A 14909-nucleotide genomic window follows, 5' to 3' on the forward strand; every position below is an offset into this window, starting at 1 on the left:
TAAAGATTATTAACTATCACTTTTTCGTTAAGACGTATGCAAAAAAGTAAATAATTAGAAGCCATATATATAATTAGATATCAAAGTGCCAAATTTCCAACAATGCTGTTTGCATGTTAAATTAAAACGATTTGGTTGTGCTTATAACTACTACACTTACCTCTGCACCCCAAGAAAGCCCAGGAGAGCAATATCTGGCTGCTTATTTAGTCGAAGGACACATTCCCAGTAAATGTCTTCCTCGCGATCATTATCCAAAGCATAAAGCATAAACAGCGGTGGGTAAAGCCGAGGTAGCAGCACAGGAAGCAATAATCCAGAACTCGTTACTACATAACTACAAAATAATGGAGTGGGAGGAAAGAAGCATTTTTCATATTAAAATTGAATACAGAATCCAAGATACAGCTTCAGTTTCAAAAAGTCAAAAGTAGAGATGGGAAATTTTAAAGAAGTTACATTACTCTGCTCTTTACATGTGCAGTTGATATAAGGACATTACCTATAATTTTGTCTTAGAAGAAACTGTGAATTCTTTTCATGAATTAAAAATCTAACTGAAAACCTACATTGCTTCCATTTTGAGGCTGATTTCTCTGAGGTTATTCTAGGTCAGTGTGATGTTACTTCCTTTGCTAAGCAGTCTTTGTGCTCAGATCATCTGTGGTTGCTTTTTCCTGGGGTATGGCTAATGGTACTTGAGAGACCTAAGAGGGACCTCAGAGGGGACACCTACCCAGCTACATTTCTTTTTGTTTTTTGAGACAGGTCTCACTTTGTCACCCAGGCTGGAGCGCAATGGTGCAGTCACAGCTCACTGCAGCCTTCAACCTCCCTGGCCCAAGTGATCCTCTCATCTCAGCCTCCCAAGTAGCTCAGCCTGTAGGTGTGTGCCACCATGCCCTGCTAAATTTTTTATTTTTGTAGAGATGGGATCTCCCTATGTTGCCCAGGCTGCTCTTGAACTCCTGGGATCAAGCAATCCTCCCACCTCAGCCTCCCAAAGTATGGGATTACAGGTGTGAGCCACTGTGGCTGGCCCCAACCATACCATTTTAGAAATGAGGAAACAGACCTAGAGAACACACTTTCTCCCTGGGGCTCTTTGGGTAAGATCATCTAGTCCCCACTCCCTTTCTTCACTGTCCCCACCCAACTCCATTTACCCTGGCTCTGGTGATTCAGATCGGGAATCTGACTTCCCAGTGCAAAAAGACTTCCTTTCGGTTGGCAGAGGAGCAGAGAGAGGAATTGTGCTGCCTTCTTCAGGCAGTTCAGGAAATAAGAACCTAAGGAAGAATAAAAAATATAATTATACAATTATACCTCTAGGGGGGTTGAAAAGCATAAAAACACATTTCCATTAGCTATGAAAGCAAGCTTTATTATCAACTAAGTATTTTAGTTCCCTGAGAAAACCGATGTTTCTGACAGGATAAAATTAAGAATGCCACTAATGAATAATACCACTACAAAATCTTCACGTGCTATGATTTTCTTCTGTCTAGTTACTAAGGAATGGAGAATTCCGATCTGTATGAGATACGTGTTCCTTACTGGCAAATCTCATCTGAGGTCAATTTATATTAACTCTGAGCAGGACCACTATTCTAGAATATAAGCAAATACTGATGGAAACTAAATGTCCAACGTTAAGGGAAAAAGTGATTAATTACAGAAGATACAATGTAAAGTTTTATTTTATTTTTATAGATTCAGGGGGTACATATGCAGTTGTGTTGTATGGATATATCAGGTAGTGGTAAAGTCTGGGCTTCTAGTATCCCCATCACCTGAACAGTGAACACTGTATCCAATAAGAAAGTTTTCAACCCTCACCCTCCCACACACACTCCCCGCTTTTAGAGTCCCCAGTGTCTATTATTTCCCTCTGTACTCAATATAAAATTTAAAAATATGTTTTTAAAAGTTGTTGAAAATTAATTTTTCAAATGATCAAGGGGATAAATCGGTGAGGAATTTTTTTTCCTGAGCTTTGAGTTTTGCCATAGACTTTAACTCTGACTTCTTGTAGGTTAGTGGACTCTACCATAAATAAGTTTATTTTCTCTTATTTTTACAGACTTTAATTTTGGCCCTTTAAAGGCAATATGCAGTCTTCTCTATTGTTGTAGATTTACATCTTGCACCTCCATCTGACCTAATTATATAGTTGAAAAAACTAAAAAAGGTCAGGAAACTTATTTTCATTATACTCATCTAGCTAATGTCAGAGCTAGCCCAGGCTAGTGATCTTTTTAATAGATCACTTCTCCCTCAAAACCTGAAACATTTCCAAATGTTGAGGCAAACAATATACGGAAGTTCTGGGACAAATTTATAAACTTTTGTATAATTATCTCACTATAGTATTTACTTGTTGGCTTCAACTCAGTAAAAGATCTTATATCTCACAAGCTTAAATCTGTTTGCTGCCTGGAACTCTCTTTCCAAAGATGCTTACTGTCTCATTTAATTGCCTTCTTCGAAGTCTCTGCTCAAATACCACCACTGTATTAGTCAGCCTGCTCTGACCTTCTCTTTAAAATAATAGCATCTCACGTCTAGTACTCTTTCCCTTTATTTTTCTCTACAGCGCTAATCACTATCTGACATACTGCATATGTTTTTTATGTTGACTCTTTTCCCCCATTAGAATGTAAGCTCCATGACAGCAAAGATTTTCTTTGTTCACTGATAAATCCCTTGAGAGCCTAGAATGATCGCTATTACATAGAAATGCTCCATAAATATTTGTCAATTTGTTAAACAAATGAATGTATGTGATACTGTTGCCAAAGGACAAGACACAAGAACTCAGGGACAAAACTTTATATTAAACTTTATCTACTCTGTGGTTGGGTTTTAGATACCTGATTTTGCCTAGAGACTGAATCCAAATAAGACGACTACTATACTTCATACCAAAATTGGAATTTAAAAACCCCAAACATTTATTTTAGCTTTCTGTTACACTTAATAAGACATAAAAATAAATAAATAACAATAGCTAAGGTTCATCTTTTTTATGTTTACAGCTTACGCATACATTTAAAACATGTTTTCTTTATTTAATATATTAAAGGACTGTGGCATAAAACTATTTTCTTGATGATTCAGGATGAAACTACCCAAGCATTGGTATAAAATAGTATTCCATAAGCTGCAGACTTTAGTGAAAAGCTCCCTTACCTCACCAGCTGGAAAATTCGCTTAAGATAGGACTTAATCTCCTTTACAGCCTCCTGCAATAACCTGCGGTTGGCTCCTACGCCCACGTATGTCATTCTATACACTGCAACCAGTGTCTCCACAAGCCTGCCCAGGGGGTGCAGAGGAGTGTCACAGGCCTGAGTAGGAAGAGAATCAATGAAGTCAGTCAATGTGCATTAACAGCAGAAACAATCCATCAACAAGAAACAACTTCATAAATGACAAACAATTGTCAAAATGTCAAGAGTCAATTTTGGGACCAGGAATATTCAAATACTTTAATTTTTTTGAAAGTACTGAGTCTACCCCAGTTATATGAACCTGGAGTTCCTAATCTTGATCAAAGAATCTCCTTAACATTTTGGGCAAACGGCTTTGGAAGTACTGATATGGAATACCACTAAAAGAAATACTCTGCTGGATGTGGTGGCTCATGCCTATAGTCCCAGCTACTAGGGAGGCTGAGGCAGGAGGACCGATTGAGCTCAGGAGTTTGAGGCCAGTCTGAGCAACACAGTGAGACCCCCCATCTCTTAAAAAAAAAAAAAAATTTTTTTTAAAAGATTCAAATATACTTTAAACTTCACAAAAATGATACAAAACGTTACCTTGGAGAAAACTAAACACTGACTGTTGATGATACTCTGAAAGAGTCATCCTTCAGTTCCCCTGACTTCTCAGAATACTCCTTCCTGCACTTCCCATCAATATATATCACACTTTAAATTGTAGCCGGTCTTTCAAGGTTTGGAAGGAAGCAAACAGCCTATCCAGGGGTGAGGGCAGCATGCTTTACTTACACAATCTCTAGTTTGCTAATGTTATTAACAAAAAGCAATTTTAAACTCTAATTTTATTTCTTAAGAAGCCCCTTGAATGCCTTAAAAAACTTAAATGTTCTATCATAGTAATGGGACAATCTTTAGGTAGAAATGTAATTAGATAGTACATTTATTGGTAGTTAGATAATTAACAAAAGAAATGCACAGGATGCAAAAACAAGATTAGAATAACATTAAGCTGTGAGTCTATCTGAATGATATATTGTGGTAGGTGAATCATTAATTCACAAGACCAGTGTAATTTTTACTCTAGTTTACCTTTATTAAATATTTCCTGATGTCATCATATTTCTCCACAGAGAAGGCACCAACATGCTGTGGAATGAATTCCAAACTCTCTAGTGTCTGAGTCTGTGAACGACTTAATATTTCTGGACTATAAAAGGGAAAGAAAAGGCTATTGTATTTCACATCAAGAAAGCAAGATACGTGTAAATTGTCACATGAAACACAATCAGTGGCTCCAGTCAAAGTGGAGCATCCAACACAGTACTAACCCCAACGAGCTCAGAAAGGATCATGATCCTGCTATTAGGTACTCGGTTTACATAACATTCATTCAGAAATCAGGTAGTGTTACTTTGTACCAACTACAATAAATTAATGAAGATTCTGCTCCAATCTAAACCATGGTGTTGGAAATAATATGACATTAGCTTGAAGATAAATGTGATATTAGCTTGAAGGTGACAGACCCGTTGGTGACAACAGAAAAATTGAATAAAAGGAATAAAAGAGGGAAGGGAGCAAAGGAAAAAGGGAAATAAGTCAAAGGGCAAAGGAAGAAATGAAAACGAGGTTAAGAAGCAAGGAGATAATGATACTCCAACAGGTGACAAGGTAAGCACATAACAGAAACTGGATGAAGTGGCTAAGAGAAAACACATGCTAGTAAACAACTGAAATTTTTGGTAATAGTATTCTATCATTAGATGACAACCAATGAGAAACTGAAAACTGTGCATAATCATTATTATTATATGATTTTAGATAAACAAATAAGATCTTTGTGGTAGCAATATAATTTTATATAAAAAGTTCATTCATTTTCACTTCTCAGAAACACCTAACCACAGTTAACCCAGGTGAACTGAAGGGCTAAAGTCTCAAGTCGAACTGACAGGCTGTACTAAGCTGACCATCTGTATCACGCACCAGGGCCATTCAATGGCTTTAATCAATTCTGGGAGTTTCCATTTCTTCTACTGATAGAGTAGAAGGTAACAATTATGAACTTCATGAATGAAATACTAAAATCAATTCCTATGTACCCCAAATATAGAAAAAAATCACTTCTTTCTACATTTAATTTCTTGAAACACACACACACGAATATCAAGCAAGCAAAAATTATACTATGGTTTACTTTAAATATCAATTTTGGGGATACTCAATTAGATAGAATCTAAACTAATCTCTCCAGGCTAGAACAACAATTAGTATTTGTTAGACTTGACTGTGAAACATTTCAAGTTCCTGAAGTATCTTTCAACCTCTGGAATTTAATTTCTATGTAATTATACTTTAATGTATTAAAATTATTTGAATATTGGTAATTTATTTAAACAATTTGGTAACTTTTAACAAACTAGAACATTTAATTATTCAGAACAAATATTTGCATTCTGAATACATGGATACTTGCCCAGTTTTTGTTCAATTCCTTTCAGAAAGCAACTGACATGTGGAAATGAAGACCAGCATAAAACTGATTTAAAAATTAACTGTAGGTAGTTACATGCACAGATTAAAGTATGCTCCTTGATATTTTAACAACGAAGGCACAGCTCAAACAAACCATTATCTAGAATTAAACTCAAGAAAGTCATAGTTAATTAGGAAGTTTTGCTGCAGGGATTAGTAGAATTTTTAGGTCCAAATGCTAAGCAATGCCTGTGGGAGCTACTGGTCAAGTTAAAGAAGAAAGGCAGATGAAGAAAAGCAGGAGAAAAGAAGAAAAAAAAAGAAAAGAAAAGGAAAAAGAAGGTGAAAAAGAGAAAATTTTAAAAAGGAGAAAAAGAGAGAAAAAGAGAGAGAAATGAACAAGTACATCTGTAACTTCTCTTTCAGCATTTCAAAAACGTTTTGCCACTTCCTTCTGGCTTCCAAGGTTTCTAATGAGAAATATGCAGTCATTTGAATTGCTGATTTCCCATTATTTTACTCTAGCTGCTTTCAAGATCTTTGTCCATGAATTTTAATATGTGTCTATACATGGTTATCTCTGGTTTTTCCCAAGATGGGATTTGTTCAGCTACTTGAATCTGTAGGTTTCACATCTTTTACTAAACTTGAGATGTTTTCAACCATTATTTCTTCACAAAATGTTCCATCCCTCATTCTTTCTTCTTGTCTTTTCTTTTTTCTTTTCTTTTTTTTTTTTTTTTTTGAGACGGAGTTTTGCTATTTTTGCCCAGGCTGGAGTGCAATGGCGCTATCTCAGCTCACTGCAACCTCTGCCTCTGAGTTCAAGTGATTCTCCTCCCTCAGCCTCCTAAGTAGCTGGGATTACAGGCACATGCCGCCACGCCTGGGCTAATTTTGTATTTTTAGTAGATACGGGGTTTCACTATGTTGGCCAGGCTGGTCTCGAACTCCTGACCTCAGGTGATCCGCCTGCCTCAGCCTCTCAAAGTGCTGGGATTACAGGTGTGTGCCACCATGCTCAGTCCATTCTTTCTCCTTTTCTTCTGGAATTCTAAGGAAACAAATTTAGACCCACAAGTCCCTGAGGCTGTGTTCACTTTTTTTTTTCTCATGTTTTTTCTCTCGGTTGTTTGGATTTGATAATCCATATTGATCTATCTTCAGGTTCACCGACTCTTCCATTGCCACCTCTATTCTGCCACTGAGTTCATACAGTAAGTTATTTTGGTTAGTGTAATTTTCAAACCCAAAATTTTGATTTGGCTCTTCTTTATATCTTCTGTTTCTTTGCTGATACATTTGTTCTAATATTTATTTCAAGGGTGTTTGCGATTGCACATCTGAGCATTTTATAATAGCTGCCTTAAAGTTCTTGTCAGACAACTTCAACATCTATGTCATCTGTTGATATTTATTGATTTTCTTTCCTGAAATAAATTGAGACTTTCATGGTTCTTTCATTGCTGAGTAATTTTGGTTAATGTCTTGGATATTTTGAGCATTATAAAACTCTGGGTCTTGTTTATATCCTATGGAGAATGTTGACATTCATAAAAGAGTAAACATAGCAGGCTTGAAACTGTTATCTTTAGAAGGACCTGGGCTAGGTGCGTGGCTCACGCCTGAAATCCCAGCACTTCTGTGAGACCGAGGCAGGATTCCTTGAGGCCAGGAGTTCGAGACCAGCCTGGATAATATAGCAAGACCCTGTCTCTATTTATAAAAATGAAATAAAATAAAAAGGAACTGCTTATAAGGTTGACCCTTGGCCGGTACTTGGGAATTAAGCTTCGTATAAGTTCCGTATACTGACAAAGGTGTTTTGCTGTCCTTAGATTAACAATGTGATTTATGTTGAACATCTGCTTTCCTGTAAGCTGGGACTGTGGAATTTGGCAACTGCCAGGCACAGGGTGCCTATGTAACCCGCTCCCAATATAAACGCTGGGAATTGAGTCTCTAGTGGGCTTCCCTGGGCAGAAACATGAGACACGTGTGGCTGCACTTTGCTGCAGGGAAAACTGTGTTGTGTGTGACTCCTCCCAGAAAGGAGAGATCATGGGAAGCTTACACATGGATTCCTCCAGACTCTACCTGTGTCTTTTTCCCTTATGACCTGGTTGTGCGTCCCTACTGTGTTGCTGTAATCTTACTTGTGAGTACAACTATATGCTGAGTCTTGTGAATTCTTCCAGCAAATCACTGAATGTGTAAGGGATGTTGAGAATCCCTAAAACAGCAGATATTTTTGCTTTAGTTTCCTGTGGGCCATGAAGCTGATGCCAGTTCACTTCTCAAAGCCTTTGCATCCTTTCTGGGTTTGTTCTGTGAGTTTACAACTTAATGACCGCTCTGGGACCTGAGTGGTCTACCTATGAGATTGGTTCTCAAACTCTTTGGTACTAATTAGGATCAAATCCTTACATGTGCAGGTCTAGGGTGAGCCCAGGAGTTCACAAACAACTTTATGGGCTTGTTTCCCAGAGCTCCTCTCTCCATTACATCCCCAGTATTTTCTGGGTCTCAGGCACCCCTTTCAAGGTCCTCTGGCCAAAAACTGTCCACTTCTGTGACTGTGCCACATCTAGGGACAGATGGTGGGAGAACAGACAACAAAGTCAAAAATGCAGTGGGGTTGGGGCTTGGACTTCTTTTGACCTAAGGAGCCACCAAAGGGGGAAGAAGATTCCACTCTCTTGGAGTTTTGACTTTTACAAGTTTCCTGTTCATGCCTGCTCTAGCTGCTGCCATTACCACCCCTGCCACAGAAGGTCCTGGAGGCTTGGGCATGAGAAAATGGAGAAAAAAGAAAGAAAACTGAGTATATATCAACCACTCTGAATTTTAGGAGTCCCTTTGTCATTCCTTGAGCCAGAACCAGAGGGATTTTTTCTGTGTCTCTGTCTGTCTGCACCACAGTCCTTGCTTTCACGTTTCATGCTGCACTGAGTTCTGGCTGAGGGATATTGGAGCAAAACATCAAGTAAACTCATCACTGGTTTTGTGGTACTTTGAATTCAGGTATTCTTCCTCAATCTACTTATTGATATAGACTTTTCAGAGTTCATAAATAACTGTCCATGTATTCTGTTCAGGTTTAATAGTTGAGTTCAACAGAAGATAAAGAAAGTGTGTTTTAATCCCTCTTACCCAGAAGCAGAAGTACATCATTAACTTTTAAATTAAATGTAGTGAGCCTTGACTACTTACTGGTCTTAAGTTTCATCTTCCCAACATGCCCTGCTCTATGTTGAGCAGGTGTTCACTCACCTGTCTCTGTGTTGGCGCCGACTGGTGGTCAAGGCCACAGCAATGTTGTCCCATGCTTTCCAAACTTCCCCTTGGCCTGGGCCCTCGCAGCCCAGTTGGCGCCAACATTCATCAAACACCGCTTTCCACTTCTCATCAGCTGGCACTGCCAGGTTTCCTAGCTTCCTGCTAATAAAGTCATATCAACCTTTTATTAATCATTTCTTTCGTGCAAAATCGTTCCAAAGAACAGAAACTTTCTAACATACAACTGAGAATGCTTTTTTTGTGACCAAAACTGCCAAGACTGATGGTAATTCTATTTTTAAAACACAAAATGAAAATTTTAAAGGACTATTTTTTAGCTAATTATTGTTTTCTGGATATTAAAGTGTACGGAATATTAAGTACAAAGCAAACCAATTGACTCTGCCTCCTATAATTCCACAGAATTAATTTTTAAAAATTGATTCCTGGCCAGGTGCAGTGGCTCATGTCTGTAATCCTAGCACTCTGGGAGGCCAAGGCAGGCGGAACACCTGAGGTCGGGAGTTCAAGACCAGCCTGGCCAACATGGTGAAACTCTATCTCTATTAAAAACACAAAAAATTGGCTGGGCGTGGTGGCTCACGCCTGTAATCCTAGCACTTTGGGAGGCTAAAGGGGGTGGATCACCTGAGGTCAGGAGTTCGAGACCAGCCTGGCCAGCATGGCAAAACCCCATCTCTTTTAAAAATACAAAAATTAGCTGGGCGTGGTGGTGCATGGCGCATGCCTGTAATCCCAGCTACTCAGGAGGCTGGGGCAGGAGAATGGCTTGAACCCAGAAGGTGGAGGTTGCAGTGAGCCAAGATCGCGCCACTGCACTCCAGCCTGAGTGACAGAGCGACACTGCATCTCAAAAAAAAAAAAAAAGAAATTAGCCAGGCGAGCTGGCCCATACCTGTAATCCCAGCTACCCGGGAGGCTGAGGCAGGAGAATTGCTTGAATCTGGGAGGTGGAGGTTGCAGTGAACTGAGATCACGCCACTGCACTCCAGCCTGGGCGACAAAGTGAGACTCTGTCTCAGAAAAAAAATAAAAATTAAAAATTTAAAAAATAATAAATAAAAATAAAAATTGATTCCTGTTAGAACAAGGACTTTCTGAACCTTGCACATCTTATAATGAGAATTTAAAACGCATTTCATACTGGGTTCTAAAATACTCTAAGAATAAACATGGTACAGAAAACATATCCTTAGGAACAAAAAAAACTGAGGTGCTACCAAATATAATGATAAAATTAAAGCTGCAATCAATAAAGAAAAATAGACATATGCCAAAAACTGTCCACTTCTGTGATTGTGCCACATCTAGGGAGAGATGGTGGGAGAACAGAGAATAAAGTCAAAAATGCAATGGGGTTGGGCATAATATACTTAGATTTTGCCTTTTTTCCCTCATATATGCAGATTTTACTATGCCACTTGGTGGGTGGGTGTGTGTGTGTATGTATATGTTCTTTACTTTTCAAAATCAAGTTGTGTACAGATTCCATTTCAGAATGCTCTTTCAGGCTGGGCACAGTGCCTCACACCTGTAATCCCACCACTTTGAGAGGCCAAAGTGGGCAGATCACTTGAGGTCAGGAGTTCGAGACCAGCCTGGCCAACATGGTGAAACCTTGTCTCTACTAAAAATACAAAAAATTAGCTGGGCATGGTTGTGTGCGCCTATAGTCCCAGCTACTTGGGAGGCTGAGGCAGGAGAATCGCTTGAACCCAGGAGATAGACACTGCAGTGAGCCGAGATGGCACCACCATACTCCAGCCTGGACGACAGACTGAGACTCCATCTCCAAAAAAAAAAAAAACTCTCTCACACGTGGAACTTTCCTTTTAAACATCCATGCTTTAAGGCTTATAATCTAAACCAAGACTATAGACAAGACTATAGATTTAGTCATCTAAAGTAGTGTCAGTTGACAATTCAAGGTGGGTTACATGTTGTTTAAAAAAAAAAAAAAAAAAAAAGACGACGACTTTGGCCAGGTGCAGTGGCTCATACCTGTAATCCCAGCACTTTGGGAGGCTGAGGCAGGAGGATCGCTTAAGCTCAGGTTCAAGACCAGCCTGAGCAAGTGCAAGACCCAGTCTCTATAAAAATTAGAAAAATTAGAAAAATTAGCCACGCATGGTAGTGGGTGCCTGTAGTCCCAGTTACTTGGGAGGCTGAGGCGGGAGGATCACATGAACCCAGGAGGTCAAGGCTGCAGTGAGCCATGATCACGCCACTGCAGTTCAGCCTGGTGACAGAGTGACACCCTGTCTCAAAAAATAAAAATAAAATAAAATAAAAAAGAAGACTTTAAGAACTTGATTTTGCTTTTAAAATATTAACCAGCTTTGATAAAAGCAAGACAACTCCAAACATTCAGTAATTCATCCAGAATTAACACTAGTTACTCACAAAACTTTAGGTCTGTCTTTATCACTCTCATACAGACTAGGTTTGAAGTAGGTTCCAGTGATTTTTATCCCAGATCCCCATTCTCCACTAAAATAACCTTCAATGTAGTCTCCATTTGGCATAGTCAGTGTTCCCTAGGTAAAGTCAGAGAATAAAATGTGGGGTTAGAGGAAATATATTCAATATTTATTTATTTATTTGGAGACAGAGTCTTACTCTATTGCCCAGGCTGGAGTGCAATGGTGCGATCCTGGCTCACTGCAACTTCTGCTTCCTGGGTTCAAGTGATCCTCCTGCCTCAGCCTCCCAAGTAGCTGGGATCACAGGCGCCCGCCACCACGCCCAACTAAGTTTTTGTGTTTTCAGTAAAGACAGGGTTCCACCATGCTGGCCAGGCTGGTCTCGAATTCCTCACCTCAAGTGATTCACCCACCTTGGCCTCCCAAAGTGCTGGGATTACAGGCATGAGCTACCACGCCCAGCCCTCAATTTTTAAAATTAAGAGTAAAAAAGCACTAAATGGTTGTTTTCCTTTTTAACTTGCTCTTTACCAGTCTCTAACTCTTTAAATCTCAAACAAAATATGGGCACATGCATGTCTCAAAGAGTATATGAAATAATCCATGGGTAAAAGAAAAAAAACACACACAGGGAAAACTCGAAAATATTTTGAACTGTATAAAATGACCATACAATATATTAAAATATAGGGGATGATGTAAATTACAAGCAGTGCTTAGAGGGAAACTTATAGCTGTTAACACCTATCTTTTCAGGAAGATCTTGAATCAGTAATGTAAAATTCCACATAATAAAATTACAAAAGGAGGAACAAACTAACAACCTAAATCCAAAGCAAGAAAGAGGAGGGAAATGATAAAGATTAGTGCAAAAATCAGTAGATGAGATAGAAAACAAAAAATAAAGAAAAATCAATGAAACTAAAAGTTGCTTCTTTGAAAAGATACACAAAATTGACATTTAACTACATTAATCAAGCAAAAAAGAGAAAACAAAAGTTTATAAACTTTTGTTTATAAACAGGTTATTACTACCAGCCTACAGAATTAAAAAAGTTAGAAGGTGCTATGTTTTGAAAGTGTCTCCTCTAAAATCTGTACTGAAACTTAAACCCTATTGTGATGGTTGTAAGAGGTGGGGCCTTTTGGGAAGTGATTAAGGACAGTGTCCTCATGAATGGAGGAGTGCCTTAGAAAATGGCCAGAGGGTTGGGCGCGGTGGCTCACGCCTGTAATCCTAGCACTTTGGGAGGCCGAGGTGGGTGGATCACAAGGTCAGGAGTTCGAGACCAGCCTGACCAACATGGTGAAGCCCCGTCTCTACTAAAAATACAAAAATTAGCTGTGCATGATGGCACGCACCTGTAATCCCATCTACTCAGGAGGCTGAGGCAGAAGAATCGCTTGAACCCAGAAGGTGGAGGTTGCAGTGAGTGGAGATCGTGCCACTGCACTTCAGGCTGGGTGACAGAGCAAGACTCTATCTCAAAAGAAAAAAAACAAAAAGAAAAATGCCAGAGGGAACTATCTTAGGCCTTTCTGACCTTCCATCTTTTGCTATGTGAGGACTCAGCCAAGAAGGCCTTCACCAGACAGGGAATGCTGTTGCCTTGATCTTGGACTTCCCAGCTTGCAAAATTATGAAGAAATAAATTTCCCAGTCTATGATATTTTATTATAGCATCACAAACATGTGAAGACAGAATGGAATACTAAGAGAGCAGCTTTATGCTAACTAAGTAGATAACATAGAGAAATAGAAAAATTCCTAGGAAGACAAAAAGTACCAAAACTGACTCAATGAGAAACAGAAAATCTAAATAGACCTAAAGCAAGTAAAAAAACTGAGTTAGAAATTAAAAATTTTCTCACAAAGTAATGCTTAGGCCCAGAAGACTTCATTGGTGAATTCTCCCAAACATTCAAAGAAGAAATAATAACAAAGCTTCGCAAACTTTCAGAAAACAGGGGAGGAGGGAACACTTCCCAACTCGTTCTATGAGGCCAGAATTATCCTGATATCAAAGACAGACAAAGACATCACAATAAAAGAAAACTACAGACCATTACCTCTCACAAATATGAATGCAAAAATCCTCAACAAAATATTGGCATTAAATCCAGCAACATCAACATATAAAAAAATTATACACCATGACCAAGTACAATTCATCCCAGGAGAGCAAGGTTGGTTTAACATCAGAAAAGCAACCAATATAATACACCATATTAGTAGAATAAATGATAAAAACCACACGATCATCTCAACAGACAATGGAAAAGCACTTTAACAAAAATGCTTTTCAGCCAGGCATGGTGGCTCATGCCTGTAATCCTAGCACTGTGGGTGGATTGCTTCAGCTCAGGAATTTGAGACCAGCTTGGGCAACATAGCGAAACCCTGTCTCTTTAAAAAAAAAAAAAAAAAAAAAAAAAAAATTAGCCAGGCATGGTGGCATGTGCCTGTAGTCCCAGTTATTTGGGGGGCTGAGGAGGGAGGATTACTTGAGCCCAGGAGGTTGAGACTGCAGGGAGCTGAGATCACACCACTGCACTCCAGCCTGGGTGACAAAGTGAGACCCTATCTCAAAAAAAAAAGCTTTTCTCTAAAATAGAAAACGATGTAAAGATGTCCAATCTTAATATTTTCTATTCAACATTCCACAGGAGACTCTAGCCAGTGCAACTGGACAAGAAAAATAAATAAAAGCCTTCCATATTATAAAGAAAGAAGCAAAAATCTATCTACTTGTAGGTGACATGATTCTGTATGCAAGAAATCCTAAGAAATACACACACACACACACACACACACACACACAAATACTAACACTAATAAACAAATTCAGCAAGATTTCAGGATACAAGTACAAAATACAAAATCAACTGCATTTTTTTTATTATAGCAATGAACAATCTGAAAATGAAATTAAGAAAACAACGCTTTACAATAGCACCAATACTTAGAAATAAATTTAACCAAAGAAAGGCAAGATGTGTACACTGAAACCTAGAAAACATTGCCAAGAGAAATTAAAGATCTAAATAGACTGTGAGATGTTCTATGTTCATGGGTTGGAAGAGTCAATATTATTAATATGGCAATTCTCCCCAAATTGATCTATAGATTCAATGCAATCTCTATCAAAAATCTTAGCAAGGTTTATTGCAGAATCTTGATAAACCAGTCCTAAAATTTATATGAAAAGGCAAAGAATCTAGATTCGCCAGAACAATTTTGAAGAAGAACAAATTTGGAGGACTTATATTCCTGATTTCACAACTTACTAGGAATCAACAGTAATCAAGATGGTGTGGTATTAACACAAGGAGAGACATGTTGATCAGTGAAATATAACTGAGAGACCAGAAATAAACACATTTGCTGGTCAACAAAGGTACCAAGATTCAACGGGAAAAGGTGCCGGGAAATTTGGATAGCCATATGCAAAAATATTAATTTGGACACATAACTCAACCCATATAC

The 14909-nt window shown here is 38.6% G+C and overlaps 1 protein-coding gene across 4 annotated transcripts in view; it reads right to left on the reverse strand.

The window, feature by feature from the left end:
* The window catches only part of LOC105468090 (alsin Rho guanine nucleotide exchange factor ALS2), an 80568-nt gene that overhangs the window by 6105 nt on the left and 59554 nt on the right, over positions 1 to 14909 (reverse strand). For 3 of the 4 annotated variants that reach the window (XM_011718048.2, XM_011718047.3, XM_011718053.3), the window contains 6 exons: positions 11403 to 11536; positions 8973 to 9140; positions 4314 to 4431; positions 3193 to 3350; positions 1167 to 1289; positions 161 to 337 (listed from right to left, as the gene is read on the reverse strand). In XM_011718048.2, coding sequence (XP_011716350.2) covers positions 161 to 337; positions 1167 to 1289; positions 3193 to 3350; positions 4314 to 4431; positions 8973 to 9140; positions 11403 to 11536 — 878 coding nt within the window. The remainder of the gene's footprint in view (positions 1 to 160; positions 338 to 1166; positions 1290 to 3192; positions 3351 to 4313; positions 4432 to 8972; positions 9141 to 11402; positions 11537 to 14909) is intronic. The other variant, XM_071073191.1, reaches the window with a different exon arrangement.

The sequence above is a fragment of the Macaca nemestrina genome, chromosome 11 (genome assembly GCF_043159975.1).
Source record: "Macaca nemestrina isolate mMacNem1 chromosome 11, mMacNem.hap1, whole genome shotgun sequence".
NCBI classification, from domain to species: Eukaryota; Metazoa; Chordata; class Mammalia; order Primates; family Cercopithecidae; genus Macaca; species Macaca nemestrina.